The sequence below is a fragment of the Pipistrellus hanaki genome (genome assembly GCF_964339955.1).
Source record: "Pipistrellus hanaki genome assembly, chromosome: 1".
NCBI classification, from domain to species: Eukaryota; Metazoa; Chordata; class Mammalia; order Chiroptera; family Vespertilionidae; genus Pipistrellus; species Pipistrellus hanaki.
The window spans coordinates 107,541,509-107,567,425 of record NC_140503.1 but is presented as its reverse complement, the minus strand read 5'-3'; the positions used below and the strand labels follow the sequence as shown (position 1 = coordinate 107,567,425).

The 25,917-nt window shown below is 41.7% G+C and overlaps 1 protein-coding gene, 1 long non-coding RNA gene and 1 pseudogene across 3 annotated transcripts in view; 1 reads left to right on the top strand and 2 right to left on the bottom strand.

Moving 5' to 3' along the window:
• Window positions 1–5,266: 5,266 nt before the first annotated feature.
• POLE2 (DNA polymerase epsilon 2, accessory subunit) overlaps window positions 5,267–25,917 on the bottom strand; it is a 60,470-nt gene continuing 39,819 nt past the window's right edge. The window contains exons 17-19 of the mRNA XM_084885228.1: window positions 18,002–18,178; window positions 16,060–16,127; window positions 5,267–6,613 (exon numbers count right to left, since the gene is read on the bottom strand). Of these exons, the coding sequence (XP_084741354.1) occupies window positions 6,595–6,613; window positions 16,060–16,127; window positions 18,002–18,178 (264 nt within the window). The 3' untranslated portion in view covers window positions 5,267–6,594. The remainder of the gene's footprint in view (window positions 6,614–16,059; window positions 16,128–18,001; window positions 18,179–25,917) is intronic.
• On the top strand, window positions 5,315–25,901 carry LOC311623448. Its single transcript, XR_014795153.1, has 3 exons — window positions 5,315–5,328; window positions 13,704–15,352; window positions 24,160–25,901. It is a non-coding gene; the product is annotated as an uncharacterized lncRNA (long non-coding RNA).
• Window positions 12,023–13,710, bottom strand: LOC311623392 (EF-hand domain-containing protein D2-like; annotated as a pseudogene). Its single transcript has one exon. The product of its transcript is annotated as an EF-hand domain-containing protein D2-like (transcript).

Genomic DNA, 25,917 nt, shown 5'->3' with positions numbered 1-25,917 from the left:
GCAAGGCCTGGCGGGCTGGATTTGGCCCGCGGGCCTTGTGTTTGACACATGTGTCTTAAAACATGCTCTAGAGAACTCTACTTATTATTCTAAAGATACGGGAGGAATCGAAGGATTCAATAGTGGGACTAGGTGAGCAAATTTTGGTACAGCCATACAATGGGATTCTTTGCAGCCACTCAAAGTAATGTTATAGAAGAGTATTGACTAGTTATTAGTAGTTAAATCCGAGAGATTATTTTCCTGTTCTCGTTTTGTTAAAACTCACCAACATTTCACACAATTGATGTCATTATCTCAGTGACAAAATACTTTCAGACTTCTTTCCTACCTTATCAGATACTTAACACTGCTTTGCAGGTGTTTACTTCTGTTCAGCTTGTAAGAGGAAATGCATCATGCGTCAAGGCTGGGTCCCCATCTCTTCCATTTACACTATCTCACAAATTTGCATTCATAAATACCAGACTTACATATCAGGTTCTAAACTCTAAATTCCTGTAGTCAGTTGCCCATTTAAGGTCTCCACTTGAATGATTTAATGCTTAAATTCTTAAGGCTTGAAATGACCAAAAACAGAACTCCTGACACTTTCCGCACTGTATCTTAACCATCTCTTCACAGCATTCAAAGCGGTTGTCTGTGCCCCCTTGGAACACGTTTCTCTTGGTTTGTAGAATTTCACGCTCTCCCATTTTCTTCTTCCTCTACTTGCCTGTTCTCTAAATGAAGGAGTCACCCAAGGCTTATTCATCAGCCTTATCTAATCATACTTCTTCCAAAACAATCTCATTGAAGCCTATAGCTTTAAATGCCATCTATGTTCACATTCATTCAACAGAATTGGAAACTTGTACCTACTGTTTAAGGATGGCACTGTTCTAGGCACTGGAACAAAACAAAATCATTATGCTCCAAACATGTAAAGCAACTGGCACACTTGTCTGCTGGAAGCGTCTATTGAGTCAATCATTATGGAAAATTGCTGTTAAATATATCTCTTATGACTAAGAAATTCTATTCCTAGCAAAAGACATAGACTAGATTTTGTATATTCCTAACAGCATTATTTGTAATAGACAAATAGTGGGAACTACCCACAGTCCCATCAATAATGGAATATATATCTACAATGAACATGAGTAAACAATGTGGATGAATATCACTGACATAATGTGAGAAACCAAATATACATACTTGTGATTCCCTTATATAATAGACAAAACTTGGCAAAATCTGTTAAAAGTTGGGCTAGTGGTTGTTTTAAAAAAAAAATACATTGTGTGTGTGTGTGTGTATACACACATACATATATATATATAATTTATAGCTATTGAACAAATTACCATGGTAAAATGTAAAATGTTCTACAAGTGAATTAATAGAGAGCATGGGTGGAAGAGGAGGCCCATATGTTTTAATGATGTTTATATATTCTCAGCCATTCACTTCCTGGGATTGGTATACCTCCCAAGAGATTTACTGCAGTCAGTCATCCCACTGGTAGAATTGTGGGAGGTCTTTAATAATTTTACCAGTTTGAGCATGTTCCAATAGCATTTTTTTTTTCATTTGTGTAATAAAGGGAAATGGTAATGATCATAATATAACGTGACTATAGCTGAAGATTAGGCAGGTGAATGGACTGATGAAGGGGAAAGTCTTAATGACAACATAATCCCAGTGGTCCTTGGGGTCATAAATATGTCACACCCAAGCATCACCACCAGTTTATTCTGTCTCCAGTCTCAAGGTCATTTTTCTGTTTCTAATACTCTATGGCAACATCTTGAGGCAAGACTTGTGATTGAAGTGTATTCCTCATGGCTCCCATACACACCCTCTTTTTCAGGAAGTTACTTGCAAATGTCCTCAGCAAAGCAAACAAAAGCTTTTAATATATTTTTGTTGGTTTCAGAGAGAAAGGGAGAGGGAGAGATAGAAACATCAATGATGAGAAAGAATCACCAGCTGGCTGCTTCCTGCAGGCCCCACACATGGGATCAAGCCCACGATCCATGCATGCACCCCAATTGGAATTGGACTGTGAGCACCTGTTTCATAGTCGATGCTCAGGGCATAATTGTCCTTTTGAGGGTGAGTGGAGTGTTGTGATTGGAGAGGACAGTGAGCTTCTGGGGTGAGGGTAACATTCCATTTCTTAATCCTGGTAACAAGATTTGCAGTTTGTAAAAATATATTAAGCTGTATTATACATTGACAGGTTTTTTCCCCCCATATATTTTCATTTTTTTTTTTTACAGAGAGGAAGGGAGAGGAAGAGTTAGAAACATCAATGAGAGAAACATCGATCAGCTGCCTCCTGCACACCTACTGGGGATGTGCCTGCAACCAAGGTACCTGCCCTTGACTGGAATCGAACCTGGGACTTTCAGTCTGCAGGCCAGACCTTTCAGTCTGAATGAAGCAGTTAGGTGTCAGTCAGGCCAGCAATTTGACTCTATCTATTGAGCCAAACCAGTTAGGGTGACTGGGATTTTTAGGTAGGTATATTATACTTTACTTTAAACGTTTTTCAGTGTGCTTTTATTTAAATACTAAAGGTTTGGTGCATGAAATTTGTGTACTGGAGGGGTGTCTCTCAGCCCAGCCTGCACCCTGTCCAATCTGGGCCCCCTCAGGGGATGTCTGACTGCTGGTTTAAGCCCAATCCCTAAATCAGCAGTCAGACATCCCTCTCACAATCCAGGACTGCTGGCTCCTAACCACTCCCCTGCCTGGCTGCCTGATTGCCCCTAACCGCTCTGCCTGCCGGTATGATAGCACCCTAACCACTCCCCTGCTGGCCTGATTGACACCTAACTGCTTCCCTGCTGACCCAATCACTCCCAACTGCCCTCCCCCGCTGGCCATGTTGTGACAACATGGAGGCAACCATCTTGTGGTGGCCATCTTGTGATGAGGGTGAGGGCCAATTTGCATATCACTTCTTTATTATATAGGATACTGGTTTTTTAATTGAACTTTAGAGAGGAAGAAAGAGATATAGAAACATTGATGAGAAAGAAACATCATCGATAGGCATGCCCTCTACAGGGGATCAAGCTAGAAACCTGGTGTCCTGATCAGGAATCAGACTAGTGAGCGCTTGGTTCTTGGGTCAACTGCTCAGCCACACTGGTTGGGCTAAACGTATCTTCCTTTCACTTTCTCTCCTTTCTCTCATCTCTCTCTTCTTTCTCCTCCCCTAGCCCTTTTTTCATTTTTTAAATTTAATTTTATAAATCCTCATTCAATATTTTCCCATTGATTTTAGAGAGTGGAAGAAAGAGGTAAAGAGAGAAATACCAATGTGAGCTGAAACCAGTTTGGCTCAGTGGATAGAGTGTCAGCCTGTGGACTGAAAGGTCCCAGGCTCAATTCCAGTCAAGGGCGTGTACCTTGGTTGCGGGCACATCCCCAGTAGGGGGTGTGTGGAAGGCAGCCGATTGATGTTTCTCATTGATGTTTCTAGCTCTCTATCCCTCTTCCTTTCTCTCTGTAAAAAATCAATAAAATGTATTAAACACACACACAGCAAAAAAAAAAAAAAATAATAATAATAATAAAAAAATAGCAGTGGGAGAGAAACACATCAGTTGGTTGCCTCCTGTACGCGTCTTGACCAGGACCAGGATCTGGACTGGGGAGGAGCCTATAATCGAGGTAAGTGCCCTTGACTGGAATTGAACCCGGGGCTGGCTGACGCTCCACTGAGCCAAACCAGCTAGGGCTGGAGGATGTATTTTCTGTTATAACCCTGATGTCAGTGAACATACCCAATGATTGGTTTCAGTTTATTTTGGTACCTTTGTCAACTTCAAAATACTGGACAAGTTTCATCCTAATGATATTACCAAACATAAACACATGACACCACACACATGACAACAAACCACACCTGTTTGGGAATGAGAATGGCCTTTAAAGTTCCTGAGTCTTCTGAAATTATATGTGAAATTATAAGAGGGGGTAGGCTCATGCTGATTTTTCTAAGGGATCTTAGTTTTAATTAGATTTTCTAAGGATCCATGCACTCCACCTTCCCAAATTTCTTGCTATGTGGCAGTTCCTTTCCCAACAGCTCTTTGGGAAAAAATGTAGTTGAAAAGCTACTGTGCCCCAAACAAAAAAAAATTTTTCCCCCCTAAAATGCATCCCTTAAGGAAAAATTATCCTTATTAAAATATGAATGCCTTTCAAGGGAGATGGACTGGGTATTAAAGCCATTATCAGTTATTAATCCCTTAGTCCAACCTGCTTTAACCCCCCACAAATATTTAAAAAAATTTTTTTTTTTTTTACAGAGAGGAAGGGGGAGAGAAACATCGATCAGTTGCCTCCTGCGTGCCCCCTACAGGGGATGTGCCCACAACCAAGGTACGTGCCCTTGACCGGAATCGAAAATGGGATCTTTCAGTCAGCAGGCTGACGCTCTATCCACTGAGCCGGACTGGTTTCGGCCCTCCCACAAATATTGCATGCCAACTATTGGGCATAGCGATCCAGAGTAAATGATCTGAGACCTACTGACCAGCAACTGGGTGCTCATCTGTACAGTTCCAGACACTTCCTGTGGTTTTCCCACACACAGACCAAGTGTTGCTTTTCTCACCCTAGAGAAATCTTACCCATATCTGTCTTGTGTGGTCTACCTGGCCCCTGCTCTGAGGCATACCATCACATGAAAATGCCTTTCATACCCAGATTTCTGCAGTGAGATCAGCCTGTTTCAGCTGTTTAGACACCAAATGAGAGCACACCACCTCTGTTTTTACCTGCAGCAGAAGCCCAGGATTCTTTCAGGGCTGCCCTTCATTCAGACCTCTGCTTCCTTTTCATTTCTGATGATGCTGATCCCCACTTGATTCTAGTTCCTGTCTTATCTTATTCTGATACTTACTGCCTGGTTCTAGCAACTTTTCTGCTCTTAAATAATTGTTTTGTTTCATCTCATTTCACATTGCTAACTCCTAAATACACCCTATCTTTCTATCCATTAACTGTGTTCCTGAAAAAGTCTCAAGTAGCTCATCTTTATATATGGAAGCAATTATCTGCCAAATGAATAAGTTAATGAATGCGGGGACACCCTGTATTCAGTTTACATTTATAACTTTCTACCCATCATCTTTCATATTTAGCTCTGTGGTTCTCATAACTGGACCAACAACCTTGTGTCTATTTCACTACCACTTTGAAGGCTCAAATTATAATTTTTTCCCCAAGTAAGCTAGTAACTTTTGAATTTATGCCTTGATTTAACTTATTTTTTTAATTCCTCACTTAAGGATATTTTTCCTTGATCAGGGCCCAGGCCAGGGAGGAGTCTGCAACCAAGGTACATGCCCTTGACCAGAATCAAATCCAGGACCTTTCAGTCCACAGGCTGATGTTCTATCTACTGAGCCAAATCAGCTGGGGCTTGATTTCACTTTTATTTCAATTTTTCCAGGCTACTTGAAATTAAAGTTAAATCATGTTTTTCTAATATCAGGCCTCTTCTGACATTCTCCCTGAATTTTCCATCATCAAACCTCATCTCAAATTACCATTTCATCCTTAACTGCTGATTCACTTATCACATTCACATTAAATTTTCTTGAGGAATTTTCCCTTTAATGTCATTTAAAAAAATAGATTTTATTGATTTTACATAGAGAGGAAATGAGAGAGAAACACCGACCAGCTGCCTCCTGCACACCCCCCACTGGGGATGTGCCCGCAATCAAGGTACATGCCCTTGACGGGAATCGAACCCGGGACCTTTCAGTCCGCAGGCTGACGCTCTATCCACTGATCGAAACCGGTCCCGGCTTGTTTTGTTTTTTAATCACTTATCTTTTCCTCAAAAAGCTCATTTCCAAGAAAATATGTATTTTCAATGCCAGGCTTTTTATAATATTTAGGTTACTCCTAAATTTGAAACACTCTTTGTACTCTAAATTCCTGTCATTCAGATTTATTTCTGGGCTATTGTTGTAATACCACAAACTAAAAATGTTGAGTAATTACAGCCAATGTGGCAAAACATGCTGCTTCAAATAAATATGTCTTCTAAATGTAAAAACTAAGGGAATTGTGTTTTTAAATTTCCAGTGCCAAAAGATAATTATGTACTGAATATCACAGTATTATCATGAAACAAAGATTTTCAACTATCATTAGAATAAATTCTGTGATTTGAAATGCAAACAGTTTTAAAATTGTCAGACACACACTAAGGACTTATGGTGATAAAAACCTACGTTAAACTAAAATAATGATCCAAAAATGTTTAAATATCTTAAAATGAACATTAAAATGACCAGTATAGAAATAATAAAAGATCAGTTTTTAGGTGCAAATGTATAACTAGATTACATCTTTATACATATTTTCATATTTTTAAAAGATTAGAAAATATTTTTCCTATAAAACCTTATAAAGTATGACATCATGTTTATTATAATATCAAAATCTCATAAAATATAAATTTAAACAACATTCTTATGTTTACCATAATTTTATTATAACCTAATATCAAAGTTACATAAAATATAAAATTAAGCAGAAAATCGATGAGTTTTGTTTCTTCGATGGTGTTCAAGAATCTCAAAAACCTTGAAGTTTGCTGAAAAAGGAAAATGAAACATTTTAGAAATCTAAGTTATTGTACATTTCTTAATATTTAGGTTTAGTTAATTAAATTTAAAAACATGCATATTGTTCCAAATTGAAAAGGTGCCGGGACAAAAATGTCAGTCTCACACTGTTTCTACTCCCAGAAGCAAATGAATAGCCATATAAAATATATCCTTATAAAATAAATATAAAAGATCATCTAATCATATACAGGAGTGGCCAGATTATTATGATCTCTGAGTGCATAATAATTTGGCCATTCAGTGTACATCTTATATAATAAAAGGCTAATATGAAAATTGTCTCCTCGACCAAGAGTTCGACCAGCAGGCAGGCCGGCCAACCGCCCATTTCCCCTCTCCCTGGCCAGTCTGGCCGGATCCCACCCATGTACGACTTCATGCACCAGGCCTCTAAAATAAACACACACACACACACACACAAAGTGGCCAGATTATTACACATTCAGATACTATAATAATCTGGCCACTCAGTGTATATGCATGTTTGTGTGGGTATATGCTATAAAACATACATATAAGTGATAGAATACTATGAACACTATATCTTTTTTCAATTAGTAATAAATATATAATTTTTGAAATTAATCTCTTTAATGCTCTAAAATCTAAACTTAGGAAACTTCTAAATAAGCATATACATTTAAATGGATATATTTTTATATGTTTGTTTTGCTAGTCTAAAAACTACATAAAAAACAGTTGTACCTTTTTTTATGCATATGCCCAAGTATTTGTAGGATAAATTCTTAGAAATGGAATTGCTGGTATATGCAGGATAGGTCTTAAGAAATCTTGTCAGATTGCCCTCCATAAAAGTTTTTACCATTTTTTATTCTGACCAATGGGAGAGTGTGTATTTCTCTACTACATCAGCAATACTGTGTTTTAAAGTAAAACAACTATATTTAATAGTACTCATTGAAACAGAGTTAACCTTATTTACTTTCACTACATTTCAATGATTAACTCTACAATATGATTTTACAATTATTCTTTTTTTTTTTTTTTAATATATTTTATTGATTTTTCACAGAGAGGAAGAGAGAGGGATAGAAAGTTAGAAACATCGATGAGAGAGAATCATCGACCAGCTGCCTCTTGCACACTCCCCACTGGGGATGTGCCCGCAACCAAGGTACATGCCTACATGCCCTTGACCGGAATCGAACCCGGGACCTTTTAGTCCGCAGGCTGACGCTCTATCCACTGAGCCAAACCGGTCCCGGCTGATTTTACAATTATTCTTTTTTTTTTTTTTTAAATAAATTTTTATTGTTCATATTATTACAAGTGTTCCTTTCCCCCCCCTTCCCACCCCACCCTCTGCCCTTTCCCCACCCCCCATTGTCCTCATCCATAGATGCACAGTTTATGTTCAGTCTCTTCCCACATCCCCCTCTCCCCTTTTCCCCAAGAATCATCAGTTCACTCCCCTTCCATACCTCTGATTCTATTATATTCGACAGTTAATATTGTTCATCAGATTTTTTTTTTTAATTTCCTTGGTTTTTAGATTCACTTGTTGATAGTTACATATTTGTTGTTCATAATTTTTTTTTTAAATATATTTTATTGATTTTTTACAGAGAGGAAGAGAGAGGGATAGAGAGTTAGAAACATCGATGAGAGAGAATCATCGATCAGCTGCCTCCTGCACACCCCCTACTGGGGATATGCCCGCAACCAAGGTACATGCCCTTGACCGGAATCGAACCCGGGACCCTTCAGTCCACAGGCCGACGCTCTATCCACTGAGCCAAACCGGTCCCGGCTGTTCATAATTTTTATCTTTATTTACTTTCTCTTCTAAAAGAACCCCCTTCAGCAATTCATATAATTCTGGTTTGGCGGTGATGAACTCCTTTAGCTTTTTTTTATTAGTGAAGCTCTTTATCTGACCTTCGATTCTGAGTGATAGCTTTGCTGGGTAGAGTATTTTTGGCTGTAGGTTCTTGCTATTCATCACCTTGAATAGTTCTTGCCATTCCCGTCTGGCCTGCATGGTTTCTGATGAGAAATCAGCTGACAATCGTATAGGTGCTCCTTTATAGGTAACCACCTGCTTAGCTCTTGCTGCTTTTAATATTCTCTCTTTGTCCTTTGCTCTTGGAATCTTAATTATGATTTGTCTTGGTGTGGTCCTCTTTGGATTCCTCTTATTTGGAGTTCTGTGTGCTTCCTGGACTTGTAAGTCCAATTCTTTCCCCAGGTGGGGGAAGTTTTCTGTCATTATTTCTTTGAGTATGTTTTCGATATCTTGCTCTCTCTCATCTTCTGGGACCCCCATGATTCTGATGTTGGATCGTTTGAAGTTGTCCCAGAGGTTTCTTACATTATCTTCAATTTTTTGGATTCTCTTGCCTTCTAGCTTCTGCAGAGGAGTGTCTTCTGGCTCTTTATGTTCCAAATCTTTGACTTGATTCTTGCGATCTTCTATTCTGTTTTTAGGACTCTGTTTAATATTTTTTATTTCAGACAATGTATTCTTTATTTCTTGTTGATCCCTTTTCATATCCTCATAGGTCTCATTTATTTTATCGGCCTTTTCTAGGAGACTCTTGAAAAACCTTATAAGTGTGGTTTTGAACTCTATATCCAGTCGCTTTTTGTCCTCCATTTCTTTCGTTTGTGATCTATTTGGTTTAGGCATTTTCGCAGGCAGCTTTCCTGATGGGGTGGGGTTTCAGGGTGGAGCCTACAGCCTCGGCTTCCGTCAGCCCGCCCTATGCGACTCCTGAGACTCAGGGTCCTTCAGTACTTGTTGCAAGCGCCTCTGAGAGAAAGGTGCCTTCGATTTTCGCCTGCTGCCAAACTGTCTATGCTCTCCCCCAATGAGTCCGGTATTGGGGTTCAGTTCAGTTGGAAGTGGAGTTGGAGGTGGCGTTCAGAGCAATCTGGAGCCCCTGTCTCCTTCCTGTCAGGGCAATCCCGCAGCACAGCCGGCCGTCCCTTCTCTGTGCGCTTCCTGTCAGGGCAATCCCGCAGCACAGCCGGCCGTCCCTTCTCTGCACAGCTTCACGACACAGCAACAGATACACAGACACGCACACACGTGAGCAAGCACATGGGGACTGCGTGGCACAGCGGGGCGGGTCCCCATGTTTCCTCTGTCCCTTCTGATGTGTGCGTGCCTCCGGGACCTCCTTTCGCCGCTTCCCCGGGTTCCGCCTTACAGCCCAGCTCCCTATGGCTGAGCCTGGGTCCCCGGGGTCTGGGCTAGAACTGGGGTTCAGAGCAGTCAGGGGCCCAGCACAGTCGGAGTGTTTATCTCCTTCCCGTTAGGGAACGCCAGCCAGGCACTCGGCCTCCCTCCTCTCCGGCTCCGTCCTCTCCGCGCGCCGCGTGTCTCCGTACCTTAGGCTTTTCCAGCTCCTCTGCGCTTCCTTCTGGTTTTCTCCTTGCTTCTCCAGTCAGTCGACTTTCCTGTAGTTCTGGGCAATGTCCGTTTTATATTTTAGTTGTATTTTATTGAAATTGTTGCGTGCGGCTGCGGCTAGGTGCCTACCCGAGCAGCCATCTTGGATTCTCTCTGATTTTACAATTATTCTAACAAAAGATTTCTTCTAAGGAGAAGCTAAATAGCAGGAAGACCAAATTATTTCATTATATCTTGAAAATGTTTCATTCTCAAAAATAAACATGCATCACTTTGATCCAGAACTGAAAAGATTCCTCTAATTATTTATATTAATTATAGTTTGAAAAGTATGCCAAGGTTTTCAGCATCTGAGACTATAGAAGAAAAGAAACAACTATTTTTAAAAAAAATATGTATTTTATTGATTTTTTACAGAGAGGGAGAGGGATAGAGATTTAGAAACATCGATGAGAGAGAAACATCGATCAGCTGCCTCCTGCACATCCCCCACTGGGGATATGCCCGCAACCAAGGTACATGCCCTTAACCAGAATCGAACCTGGGACCCTCCAGTCTTCAGGCCGACGCTCTATCCACTGAGCCAAACCGGTTTTGGCAAGAAACAACTATTTTAACTCAACAAAATGCAAACAACTATTTTAACTCAACAAAATGCAATTTCTGTGCTAGAAATTTTTAAGATGTGTAGGCACATAAGTGATTTATAATACACTGTTAAGAACTACCACAGAGCTGAAACCAGTTTGGCTCAGTGGATAGAGCATCGGTCTGTGGACTGGGGGGTGCCGGGTTCAATTCCGGTCAAGGGCATGTACATTGGCTGCAGGCGCAACCCCAGTGGGGTGTGTGCAGGAGGCAGCTGGTTGATGTCTCTGGCTCTCTGTCCCTCTCCCTCTCTGTAAAAAAAAAAAAAAAAAAAAAAAAAAGTACCACCACAGAAATCTGTATGAAGTGCTTAGAATATGGCAATCAGGGAACATTACAAGAAATGTAACTGAAGTTTCTTATGCTATCATAATAAATCAAATTGAGGGTTATTTGTTTACATTCCAACTCAGTAAAACACAGTAAATGGTTTGCAGATAGATGTAATCTACAATAATAAAAGCATAATATGCTAATTAGATTGGATGACCTTCTAGACGCAGCCTCAGCTGTGAGGGCCAAGCCCCTTGCACAAATTTCATGCATCAGGCCTCTAGTAAAAAGATAAAACTAAGAGAATTGAGGAAACTCAGGTCAGAAAAAATGAAGCCAGGGCTACTACACCCAACTTTTGTTTGGGACAGACAGATTCTCTTGTTCTGAGACCTATTTAAAGTTCCCAGGACTAGTTCTCATAGGAGGATAAGTTTTATATCAAATCTCAGTAAAAGTCAATAGGAAGATGGACAAAATATGCATCAGGTCGACAGCCCTCAGAGGTGGCTTAATTCTGAGGTCACAAAATCAAATGCCCTCAGGGGCATCCAGGTGTTGACAACAGAGTGGTGAGACTTCAGAAGATTGGTTCCTTTACCTAAAAGCAACCATATAAATTTTAAAAAAATTTTTAATCTTATTTTAGTTAAAAAAAAAATAATTGTACCACCGAATGAAGAAGTAGCTCTTTGGGGGTGGGGAGATGGTGGTGTGTGGGGGGGAGTGAGAAGGGAGGGGGAAAAAAGCAATAAGCCAAAGAAAAAGAACTTATATTCATCTGTGTAAACAGATCTGGTACGGCAAACGCAATCCAGAGCGGGGGCCGCCGCAGGGGGTCAGTGCCCCCAAGTTTCTGTAGATTCTAAGGCCAAAAAAAATAAAACCTCTGCATGTCCACGGGAGCTTCTTAGACTCTTGGGGCATTTTTACTAAAATAAAGTTATCGCCCGAACAGCAGGGGCGCTGTCGTGACACACACCAAAAGTTGCATAACTGTGGCCTCGGTTGGGACTGGGTGCCGGGCACAGCTTCACGACACAGCAACAGATACACAGACACGCACACACGTGAGCAAGCACATGGGGACTGCGTGGCACAGCGGGGCGGGTCCCCATGTTTCCTCGGGGTGGGGGGTGACAGGGTAGTCCCATCGCTGGTGACAAGGCGGTGGAAGTCCCTCTGGGGAAGGAGGGCGTGAAAGGCCCAGAGCCCCCTGGAACCCTCAGGTTGTCCCCGGGGGACTAGGTGGTGTTCTGCCCCCAGAGCCTTCCCTGCCATGGCTGCGAGAGTGAGGTGGATTGACAGCTGTCCCCTCACCCTGCCTGGCTGGGCCGAGCACTGGGGTTGCGTGGGGTGTCAGGGCCTGGGTCCCTTCACAAAAATAGAAGCCTTTCCCCTGCCTCGCCCCCTCCCCAATGCCAGCAGGGAGGAGGCGGGGCTGGAGGAACAGGTGCAGGGCGTGGAGCACACCAAGGTCCCTCTCTAAAGCCAGCCGAAATTCTTGCCATTTGTCGCTCTCCCAGTCTAGGAAGGGGCGGTGCAGCCTGCGGGATAAGGGCAGGTGGCCTCTGGGCAGGAGAGGAGGTGTCAGGGAGAGGAGTTGTGTGGGTGGCAGGCTCAGAGCAGCGCTGGAGCAGGCAAGGGCAGCCAGGGGTGCGAGAGGCAGGGACGCAGGGGGCTGGGCCAGGCCGGGAGCCAGGGCTGGGGGCGCGGCCTCAGGAACATGGCAGAGGGCCGGAGAGGCCCGGCCACCCCTGCAAGAGCCTCGACGGGCTGTGTTCACAGAGGTTTGTAGGTTTCAGTATGGTCCCTTCAGACACAGGCAGGACCCCAGCTCAGCCTCTACCTGCCCCCCCCTCCCCCCAACCTCCCTCGCCAGCCAGACTGGTTTCTGGGCGGGGGCCGGGCGGGCGGGCCCAGCCCCGCTACTTGAAGGTGGACTGCAGCTCCTAGAAGGCCGCCTTCCGCTGCTTCATCTCCTCCGCCTGCTTCTTCCGCGCCTGCTCCGCCTTGATCTCCTCCTTGAAGCGGCTGGACACGTTGATGGCCTGGACGGTGGCCTCAAAGAATCTCTTGGCCCCCTTGACGCCCTCGGTGGAGACGGATCTCGGAGAGGCGGCCAGCACGGGCAGCCCGCTGTCCTGCAGCTCCCGGCCGCCGCCTTGCGGAAAACCAGGAGGAACTCCCGGAAGCCGAGCTTCATGTCCAAGTCCTCGTCCCCCTCTTTGATCGTTTTTCAGGCCCAGTAGGGTCTGGGGGGCTCCAAGTTTCTCCATCATGAGCTTGAGCTCCATCAGGTCGATGAAGCCATTGGCCGGCGTCATATTGCTTGAACATCTCCATGTCCTTGATCTGCTTCCTGGAGAACTCCTTGAACTCGGTGTAGGGTTGAAGACGCGGCGGCTGGGCGACTGGGGCTCCCGATGCCCTGGTTTGCCCTGGTTGAGGTCGGCGCGCCGCAGCAGTTGGCGCTCAGCTCCTCATCTGCGCTGCCCAGCGCCTCGCCGCTGCCCTCACCCTCGCTCTCCATCTGCAGCCGCGGGCTCAGCTTGCTGCTAGCTCGTCCGTGGCCATGGTGGCCCGCATGGCGATCGCCTCGGCCGGCCCCTGCTTGCCCGCCACGCCCGCACTGCCCATATCAATTCTTTAAAAAAATCAAAAATCCTCACTTGATATTTTTCTATTGGTTTTCAGAGAGAGGAAAGACAAAAATGTTGATGTGAGAGAAACATATTGATCAGTTATCTCCTGCACAGGCCTGCAACCGAGGTGCATGCACTTCACTGGAAGTGAACTCAGAGCCCTTTGGTCCGCAGGCCAACATTCTATCCACTGAACCAAAACCAGCTAGGATTCAATGTGGGTTAGGTAAAGACTGACACATGTCAGACTTATGGATTAAAAACCTTTATTCAAGTATCTGGTTATATTCTAAAAACTAAGCAATGCTTGGAACATATTAAGAATCCTATATAATAAAAGCAGAGTATGCAAATTGTTTCCCCTACCGGAGTTATTCTGGGAGTTTGACCAGGGGGTGGGCCCGCAGGAGAAGGGAGTACCTGGCCAACAGCAGCTAGGGATCCTACCAGTGCACGAATTTCATGTACTGGGCCACTAGTCATATATATGTAAAATGAATGAATCCAAAAATAAAACATAATATCTCATAAACTGAATGGACTTCAATCATCCATAAGTATTGAGCAGAAGAAACAATGCACAATTTTTTTAAAGAAATATGTATAAGAAACTGTTAATCATGGGTTCAGGGTTAGAAAGCAGAGGTATTACAGAGCTATTTTTCTTTTTCAATTTTATACTTTTAAGCACTTTTTGAATTTTTTATCATGAGATGTTGGTTTTAATATATTCGTTAATTATAAAAATTATAATTGAGCTGTGTATTCAAAATTATATTCTCTAACAAGAAACTAAAGGACAGTTATTTGGTTATTTGTCCTTTTATATTTTTTAATCCTTATCCAAGAATATGTTTCTCATTGATTTTAGAATGAAAGGAAGAGAGAGAGAGAGAGAGAGAGAGAGAGAGAGAGAGAGAGAGAGAGAGAGAGATTGGCTGTCTCCCATAAGCACCCTGACCAGTGGGTGATCAAACCTGCAACCTAGGTATATGCCCTGATCAGCAATCGAACCTCCAGCAAGGGCTGGTTATTTGCTCTTAACAAGAAGTGGAGTTTTTTCAAAATATGTTTGATTAACTGACAGTACATGTTAGGATGCCTGAATCCAAGGGACATAGCATCAAAATGCATATTTATGGGCCCTATAACTATAGAGCAAACCATTTGCTAAATGTGGGATGGGATTCCAGAACTTAACTTTTTTTATTCTTTTAAATATTTTTATTAATTTCAGAGAGGAAGGGAGAAGGAGAGAGATAGAAACATCAAAGAGAGAGAATCACTGATTGTCTCCTGCACACCACCCTCTGGGGACCAAGCCTGCAACTCATATATGTGCCCTTGACCAGAATCGAACCCAAGACCCTTCAGTTCACAGGCCAACACTATCCACTGAGCTAAACCAGCTAGGACAATATTTTTAACAAGGATCCTTGAAGACTCTGATGCAGATGATCTTTAACACTCTACCACTGAGCCAAACCGGTTTCGGCCCAGTGTGTTCTTTTTTTATTTTATTTTATTGATTTTTTTACAGAGAGGAGGAGAGAGGGATTGAGAGCTAGAAACGTTGATGAGAGAGAAACATCGACCAGCTGCCTCTTGCACACCCCCTACTGGGGATGCGCCCGCAACCAAAGTACATGCCCTTGACCAGAATCGAACCTGGGACCTTTCAGTCCGCAGACCGACGCTTTACCACGGGTCTCAGCAGATGCAGGTGATCTTTAGATCACCCTTTGAAAACCACTACCCACCAGGTGATTATTCTCTTTTTTACCTCAAGACCTTCCCCCAACTCCAACACCTGCACATCACCACACTTGCACCCAGCTCCTTCCAAATTATTTGCTGCCAATGTAAGACAGATTACCTAGGTTTTGAGACTCAACCATGTGGAGGGCAGGGCTGTGCTCTCAGAATAATATGAGCATCATTAGAACTCAGACGGTGAGTTCTAATGATGCTCATATTATTAAAACAAGCCCACCTCCATAACTGGTCCAAGATTTCCCTCAGAAAACAATGCTTGATCTATTTCATCAGAAACACGCCATTAAATACATAATATTCTATGTCACACAGCTTGACCACAATAACTTCAGCCTAGAACATTCCCAATGGATCACTGCAGACATTTTTAAAAACCTCAACATGCCAAAACCGGTTTGGCTCAATGGATAGAGCATCAGCTTGGGGACTGAAAGGTCCCAGGTTCGATTCCGTCAAGGGCAGGTACCTTGGTTGCGGGCATATCCCAGTAGGGGGTGTGCAAGAGGCAGCTGAGCGATGACATCTCATCGATGTTTCTAACTCTCTATTTCTCTCCCTTCCTTTCAGTACAAAATCAATAAAATATATTTTAAAAAAATAAAATAAAAACCTCAACATGCCTACAGAACGTTTGATCTTTAGCAATATAGCACTAAGAAGGAGCTTTTTCTGCCAGTTTAGTGGGCACACTTACCTATCTTCAACTGTCTTGTTGGAAGGATAAAAAACTTTGAATGAAAATCCACTTCTTGGAAAAGAGCCCTTAGGGGGGGAGGGGGGAGAAGGAGGAGGAAGAGAAATGCCTGTAAGTAAATACTCAACTTTTATAGAAGAATTCTTGTTTTTAAAATCAAATTCCTTGGTCCTCATGACTTTAAAAGTTATAAGATGTGACTATAAAGTGATGTGACAGATTTTTGCTTGATCTTTACAGAGAGAAGATATTAATATAAAATACCTACACTTAAAGCAAACGTCTTTCAAGTTGGCTAGACCCATGGTCGCCAAACTGTGGCTTGAAGAAGTGGCATTAGAAGAAGTTTAAGTTTAAAAAATTTGTCTCTCAAAAGAAATTTAAATAATTGTAGTGTTTTTGACTAATGAGTTTGCTAGACCATCTTATGCTAACAGGCGTGACTGGAAATGTAAGTAGAATTGGCTCTACTTAGGATAAGAACTAAACAGTACTGTGTGATGTTAAAGATGCATATAAGATGACCAGAATCCTTAAGAAATTTTTCCTATCCCTGTTCCCAATGAAAATCTAGGTTTCATGCCCCTTCAATGTGCCCTTCAAAGCACTGAACACATACAGAGGTCTGTCCACTACTAAACTATGGTATTAGTTTCTGTGTCCCTGGCCCATTGCAGGCATTCATTAATGTAAATAAGTATTAAGAAGGGATGAAGCAATGTCAAAGGCAAGTTTTGGGCCCAAAAGGTATAAATAAGGTAAAAAAAGATGTGATTATGAAAGTAAGTGGTTTACTCACTTAAAAGGATGAAAGGTGGAAAAATTAAAAAATAAGGCATATTCAAATAAGGCATCAATTATGAGAATACCCAAACTATTCGATTTAAATAAGGATATAGCCTCTGTTAAAGAATATTAAATTGTGAATAGTCTATAAAAACCAGGCCACAGATTTCAAACAATAAAATAAAATCAGTTGACTATGCTTATCCTTAGGGTATTTCTCAACCAAGGCCAATTTTGCCCTCTAGGGCACATCTGTCAAATATCCTTAGACGTTTTTGATGGTTATAAATTGGGGGCTGCTACTTGCATCCAATGGGTTGAATCCAGGGATCCTGCTAAACATCCTACAGTGCACAGGTCAGAGCTCCACAACAAAGATTTGGTTCAAAATGCCAACAGCTCCATGGATGAGACATCCTGGGAAGTGGGCATAATACATGTGTATTTGAAGAAGCAGTGACATATAGTAAGACACAATGTTTCTAGAAATGACCTAAATGAAACAGAAAAGTATTAAGGTATAAAATTTACCAGAATTAATACAGAGCATAAAGCCTCTAGTGGAGACATTTTGGCATCAGTCACAATGTTTATGCAATCTATGTTCCCTAAATTTAAAGTCAATTATACTTCTGTAGAAATTCTGAAGCAACTTCAAGGTTCTGCATAAAAAATGAAGTTATAAAATGTGTCTCAATAAGAATTTCCATATTTATCAGGTTTAGATTTTGGGGAGTTGGGCAACTTCTAAAAATCAAAATCCTCCTCAAAGGATAAATACCATTTATATGGTTAAAGAGAATGGATACATGCTTTGAAAGCAATTCCCTGAAAGTAATCCCAAGGTAAGTTACTTTGGAGGGAAAATATTCATTTGGATTTATAAGTGGCTTATATATATTATTTATATATAATATATATATATATATATATATATTTTTTTTTTTTTTTTTTTAAAGAAAAATATCACATTACTTTATAGTCACATGCCATACTGAAGGTTTAAGAACTTTCAGTATATATCAAACTAATTGTGTTTCATTAATAGTATATTTTTACTCTAACAGTAATATTTTTAAATACACATTTTAAATGTAAAGAAATAACACTCTAATCTTGACAAAGTATGACTATATAATGTTAACTACATTCTTACTGGGTTTATGCAGAGGCATTCGGTATTGGTCAAAGTGAAAGGATCATATTTGTCTGCAATGACAAGTACATCAGGTAAAGGGTACACTCTCAAAGCATAGTCATATGCCCAGTACACTGGGCAGACATAGAGGGGTAGTGGAGTCAGGTGTCCTTGGGATAAGATAGTCTTCACAAACTAAAAAGAATGATACAAAACAAACTTTAGTTCATTTGTAAAAGTTAAAACAACTAACAAATAATTTCAAATTAAATATTAATTACCAAAAATAATTAGAAAATTTGACAAATAATTAGAACTCTGAATTAGAGCTGTGGAAAACACAGAGATGAAATAAGATTGACTGTCTTGTAGTTTAGGAACATTTTTTGAGTTTTCATTTAAAATCATTTACTGTAAAATCCATTCCCCCAATAGTCATATTGGAGCAACTGTACTTACTAGTATATCTGTATAATAGACTCATTTGTGTTCATCTAAAAATAATTCATAGCGAAAGGAACCAAGATGGTGGCTTAGGTAAACACCTGAACTTGCTGCCACGCACAATCACATCAAAACTACAACTAAAAGACAAAATGGATATCATCCAGAACAATGGGAAGGCTGGATGAGGAAAGAGAAGAGCACACTGAGACTAAGAGAAGGTGCAGAGGGGGAAGCGAAGTGCGGAAGTACAGAGGTTCATGGAAAGGGGCTGGTAACTGGGTACACTGTTGTCTTTTTCAATTGGGAAGGAGATACAAGTTTCCGACTGCTCTGAACTCCAGTTCTGGGCGAGACACTGGGGACCCAAACTCATACAGGAAGAAACTGGACTGTCTGGCATTGGGCTGGAACACGAGGGTGGCTTTCTCTCAGAGGTGCTTGCAGTGATCATTGTTCCTGCACTGTGCTGCAGGACACCAGGGACTGCTTCAGGGCAGGGCTGATGGTCAGCCATTGCTACACTTGATCTTAGCCAAAAGGCCAAGAAGCAATGGTCAGCCATTGCTGTTTGCTCCACCCTGATGATTCCCTGAGACCCTGCCACATCCAATTTACAACCCCACCCAAGCTGTGTGCAGAGACTTTTGCACATGAATGGCTTGGCCTTTCCCAATCTAAAACCTAAAACCTACAGCTGGGTCAGATAGCACAGAACCTCAAAAAGAAGGCCCAAGGCCCTGCAGCAGCTTGCATTGTTTCACAGCTGGGCCTTATCTGGGCACCTCAAACCCTAAACACAGAGGAGGAATTTGCAGATCTCTCTGTAGCTCCTGCTGGGTGGTCTCATGCAGTGGCTTACTTTGCATCTCCTTGGAGATCCAAGAGCCAGTGTACCCAAATGGTCAGAGTGAGACCATCTGGATTATAATTCTTTATATCCATAAGAGAGACATTCAGGGGGCAGACTCAGTGAGCATCAAAGCCCCACTGATGCAAATCTTGCCCCAGAATCGTGTTTCTAGCACAGAAGTTCTCCCATTGTAGACACAACTGGTCCTCACAGCCAACTAGCCTGGAGGTCAATTCCTCCCAGTGATACCAACAGCAATCAAGACTTAACTACAAGACTGTGCATACAACCCACAAAGGGGTGCATCAAGAGTGTCCACCTCAGGTAAATCGGGAGGCTGAACCATTGGGCCCTATGGGACACTTAGCACACAAAGCCACTCAATCAACACAGGGAAGCAGCCAAAATGTGGAGAAAAAGAAACAGGCCACAAATGACAGAAATGGAGGAAAGCAAACTACTGGATATAGAATTCAAAACCATGGTTATAAGATTACTCAGGAATTTTCTAGAAATCTACGAGAAATTTAGTGAAACCCTTAAGGATATGAAAAAAGACCAATTAGAAATTGAGCATACACTGACTGAAATAAAGAATAATATACAGTGCCTAACCGGTTTGCCTCAGTGAATAGAGCATCGGCCTGCGGACTGAAGGGTCCCAGGTTTGATTCTGGTCAGGGGCATGTACCTTGGTTGCAGGCACATCCCTAGTAGGTGTGCAAGAGGCAGCTGATCGATGTTTCTGTCTCTCTATCCCTTTCCCTTCCTCTCTGTAAAAAAATCAATAAAATATATATATTAAAAAATATATATATACATAGATCCAATAGCAGACTAGAGGATTCCAAGAATCAAGTTCAAGATTTGAAATGCAAAGAAACAAAAAACACCCAACCAGAAAAGCAAAAGCATCCAAAAATTTGAAGATTGTGTAAGAAGCCTCTGGGACAACTTCAAGCAAACCAACATCAGAATTATGAGGGTGCCAGAAGAAGACAGAGAAAGCAAGAAATTGAAAACCTATTTGAAGAAACAATGACCGAAAACTTCACCTACCTGGTGAAAGAAATAGACTTACAAGTCCAAGAAACACACAGAACCTCAAACAAAAGGAATCTAAAGAGAACGACACCAAGACACATCATAATTAAAATTCCAAGAGCAAAAGACAAAGAGAAAATATTAAAAGCAGCAAGAGAAAAACAGTTACCTACAAAAGAGTAATCATACGATTGTCAGCTGATTTCTTAACAGAAACTATGAAGGCCAGACAGAATGGCAAGAAATATTCAAAGTGATGAATAGCAAGAATCTACAACCAAGATTACTCTACCCAGCAAAGCTGTCATTCAGAATTGAAGGGCAGATAAAGAGCTTCACAGATAAGAAAAACTAAAGGAGTTCATCACCGCCAAACCAGTGCTATAAGAAATGCTGAATGATATTCTTTAAGAAGAAGAAGAAGAAGAAGAAGAAGAAAAAGTTAAATATTATGAACAACAAATACATATCTATCAACAAGTGAATCTAAAAATCCAGGGAATAAAAAATCTGAGGAACAGAATAAACTGGTGAATATAATAGAATCAGGAGTATAGAAAGGGAGTGAACTGACAATTCTTAGGGAAAAGGGGGTGTGGGGGGCGCAGGAAGAGACTGGACAAAAATCATACACCAATGGATGAGGACAGAGGGGAGTAAGGGCGGGGTGTACCAGGTGGAGGGGAGCTATGGGAGGGAAAAAAGGAACAACTCTAATAATTTGAAAAATAAAGATTTTTAAAAAATAATTCATAGCGGGAGAAACCAAGATGGCGGCATAGGTAAAAGCCTAACTGCAGCCTCACACAACAATTTAAAAAATATATATAACTAAAATACAAAATGGACATTACCCAGAACTACAGGAAAGTCCACTGACTGGGAACTCTACAAATAGAAGGAAAGAGAAAACCAGAAGGAAAATCAGAGGAACTGTAAAAGCCTAGGAAACACAGTGCATGCACGGGGAAAGGAGGGGGAGGCTGAGTGCCTGGCTGGCATTCCGTAGAGGGAAGGAGATAAAAGCTCTGGACTGTGTTGAGCCCCAGTTCCGACTGCACTGAACCCCAGTTCTAGGCCAGACACTGGGGACCCAGGCTCATACAAAGGGAGTCTGGGCTGTAAGGTGGAAACTCAGGGGAGCGGCGAAAGAAGTCCTGGAGGCGCACACATTGCGCGCAGATAACGGACGGTTGACTGTGCTGCTGCATTGCCCTAGCGAAAAAGAGACAAAAGCTCCAGACTGCTCTGAACCCCACTTCCAACTGAACTGAACCCCAGATCGGGGCTCATTGGGGGAGAGCCTAGACTGTTTAGTAGTGGGCGAAAGTCAAGGGGACCTTTCTCTCAGAGGTGCTTGAAGCGAGGACTGAAGGACACTGAGGAACACTGAGACTCAGGAGCCTCATAGAGCAGGGCTGATGGAAGCCAAGGCTTTAGGCTCCACCCTGAAACTCCGCTCCATCCCAGCTGAGCACAGAGAGGTTTGCAATTTTCCAAGTCTAGTCCAATAAGGCTGTCTCCTGGCATGGACACAGGTGATTCTCACAGCCAATTGGCCTGGAGGTCAGTTCTTCCCAGTGATACCAACAACAATCAAGACTTAACTACAATAAGGCTGTACACATAGTCTACAAAAGGGGGCACCAAGAGGGTTCACCTCAGGTAACTGGGAGATTGACCCCCTGAACAATAGGACACCTTAGCACACAAAGCCACCCTACCAACTCAGGGAAGCAGTGAAAATGCCGAGACAAGGAAACAGATCACAAACAAAAGAAATGGAGAACAAAAAGCAACTGGATATAGAGTTCAAAACCACGCTGATACTATAGGTTTTTCAAGAATCTCCTAGAAAAGGCGAATAAAATAAATGAGACCTATGAGGATATGAAAAGGGATCAACTAGAAATAATAAGGGATCAACAAGAAATAAAGAATAGTCTTTGAAATAAAAAATATTATACAGAGTCCTAAAAACATAATGGAAGAACCAAGTCAAAGATTTGGAACTTAAAGAGCCAGAAGACACTCCTCTGCAGAAGCAAGAAGACAAGACAATCCAGAAAGTTGAAGATAATGTAAGAAACTTCTGGGACAACTTCAAGCGAACCAACATCAGAATTATGGGGGTCCCAGAAGAGAGAGAGCAAGATACCGAAAACATAGTGAAAGAAATAGTGACAGAAAACTTCCCCAACCTGGTGAAAGAATTAGACCTACAAGTCCAGGAAGCGCACAAAACCCCTATTGAAAGGAATCCAAAGAGGACCACACCAAGACACATCATAATTAAAATTCCAAGAGCAAAAGACAAAGAGAGAATATTAAAAGCAGCAAGAGAAAAGCAGGTAGTTACCTATAAAGGCGCACCTATACGATTGTCAGCTGATTTCTCAACAGAAATCATGCAGGCCAGATGGGAATGGCAAGAAATATTCAAGGTGATGAATAGCAAGAACCTACAGCCAAAAATAATCTACCCAGCAAAGCTATCACTCAGAATCTAAGGTCAGATAAAGAGCTTCACTAATAATAAAAAAAAAAAAGCTAAAGGAGTTCATCACCGCCAAATCAGAATTATATGAATTGCTGAAGGGGGTTCTTTTTAAAAATATATTTTATTGATTTTATACATAGAGGAAGGGAGAGAGATAGAGAGTTAGAAACATAAATGAAAGAGAATCATCGATCAGCTGCCTCTTGCACACCCCCTACTGGGGATATGCCCGCAACCAAGGTACGTGCCCTTGACCAGAGTCGAACCTGGGACCTTTCAGTCCCCAAGCCGACACTCTATCCATTGAGACAAACCGATTTCGGCTGAAGGGGGTTCTTTAGGAAGAGGAAGAAAATAAAGATAAAAATTATGAACAACAAATAAGTAACTATCAACAAGTGAATCTAAAAACCAAGGGAAGCCAAGACCGGTTTGGCTCAATGGATAGAGCATCGGCTTGGGGACTGAAAGGTCCTGGGTTCGATTCCGGTCAAGGGCATGTACCTTGGTTGCGGGCATATCCCCAGTAGGGGGTGTGCAAGAGGCAGCTGATCGATGTCTATCTCTCATCGATGTTTCTAACTCTCTATCTCTCTCCCTTCCTCTATGTACAAAATCAATAAAATATATTTAAAAAAATAAAAAATAAAAACCAAGGGAAATAAAAAATCTGATGAACAATATTAACTGGTGAATATAATAAAATCAGAGGTATGGAAGGGGCGTGAACTGACGATTCTTGGGGAAAAGGGGAGAGGGGGATGTGGGAAGAGACTGAACATAAACTGTGCACCTATGGATGAGGACAATGAGGGGTGGGGAAAGGGCAGAGGGTGGGGTGGGAACCCGGTGGAGGGGAGCAATGAAGGGGAGAAAAAAAATGCGGAACATTTATAATAATATGAACAATAAAGATTTATTAAAAAAATAAAATAAAAACAAAAAAAAATAATTTATAGTGCACAACATGTTATGAACCTAAAGTAGTCATACTGTAGTGCAAATAATTTAAAATGTAAAAGCTATCAAGACTACATTATTAAATTTCCAAAAGTCTCCTATTATTTAAAGTAAAAAAGGGGGTGACAGTGTAAGAATATCATGTAAGGTAAAATATCCTGAGAATAATTTACATCTAAAAAATTTATACTTTAGAAAATTAACCTTCATTCCAAACGCTAACAGCAAAATACCCATGAAAATACACACATGGTGTGAAAACAAACCAGAGGAAAATTATTTGGGGGGAAAAAAATGAAAAAGAATCCCAAGTCAAATTTAAAGAAAATATTCCTTCATTAACTTTAGGTTGAGAATATGTTTGTATATTTTCAGAAAAGAACTCCAAGACCATCTGGAATTCTGTAACAGAGAGCAATAGACAAAAGCGCTCCAGCCATGAAGACAGAAGAGACACAATTCAGAGATGGAAGATGCTGACGACGCCTCAGCACACCAGCAGACAGCAGCTGTGTGTTGCTGAAGGATGCCCAGGACCAAACCAGAGACAGGTAGACCTGTATTGCCACCATTTGTCCACCAACCAGGTCTGAAATAGCATGGCTGACATGTACAAATAAGGAACTATTTGACATTGAAATTGGGACTCAAAAGAACTGTTGGCCCGAAAAGTAACTCACTATAGACTGAATCATTTGCCTCTCAGCATAACCATTATGGCTTGCTGCAGTTTAGGTTCTTACAAGAGTATTTCTTGGATCACATGACCTCACACATCTAGAGGAAATAATGAACAACATAAACTGATGAACAAAAACAGACCCAGAAAAAGAGAACCAGCGATCAGACTCTCAAACCTCAGAGGGAAAGTAAAGGAGGGTGGGGGTAAAGGGAAGAGATCAACCAAAGGACTTGTGTGCATGCATATGGTCCTAGCCAGTGGCCATGGACAACAGGGGGTACGGGGAATGTGTGGGGAGGGGTTTGTGATGGGAGTGGGGGGATAAGGACAATTATGTGAGACTATAATCAATAAAATAAATTAATTAACTAATAAAAAAATAATAACTCATAACTTGAGCAATGCAAAGAATAGTAATCCTATCTGTAGTAATAAAAGAGTAATATGCAGATTGTCCATCACTCCAACACACAAGATGGCTGCCCCCATGTGGTTAAAGATGGCTCCCCCATGTGGACACAAGATGGCCACCACAAGATGGCCAGCAGGGGAGGGCAGTCGGGAGGTACTAGGCCTGCAAGGGAGGGTAGCTGAGAGGGACCAGCCTGCAAGGGAGGGCAGTTGGAGGCGATCAACCCTGCAGGGGAGGGCAGTAAGGAGTGACCAGTCAGCAGAGGAGGGAAGTTGGGGGCAAACAAGCTGGCCCGGAAGCAATTAGACACCAATCAGACTGCATGGGAGTGGTTAGGGTGATCAAGCTGGCAGGCAGAAGCGGTTAGGGATAATCAGGAAGGCAGGAAGGCGAGCAGTTGGCAACCAGCAGCCTAGACTGTGAGAGAGATGTCCCACTGCCTGTTTAGGCCTGAACCCACTGGGATCGGGTCTAAACGGGCAGTCAGACATTCCTCAAATGGTCCCAGATTGGAGAGGCTGCAAGCTGGGCTGAGGGACACCCCCTGCCCGCATGCACGGCACTGGGCCTCCAGTTTTGCCTAAAAAAGCTTTAACTATTATAAAATAAATATAGAAAATTTCTGTAAGATCTCTTCATAACTTCTGAAAAGGGGGAACATGTATCATGGCACTTTGAAGCTATAATATATGCACTACACATCCTTCTAACATATCTCTAAATATTTAGCAAACATGAACATTTTATTAAAACACATAAGTATATTTTGAAGTACAGTGTAAGATTTATGAGTTTTACAGTAAAACAAGGAAGTTTCAATGAAATCTTCTGCTTGTTCCTGGTTTTCCTCCACCCATTAGGGGATATTTCAGTTAGAAAGTTGAGAAACACCGATTACTAAGAAATATTAACTTACTGACACAGTATGTTCAAATTATAACCATAATTTAAATAAATATTAGAGGGTAAATTATCAAGGAGCTTAATAACATTTTATGTGATGTAACATGTAATAGTTTTATAAAGAAGACTGTGAACT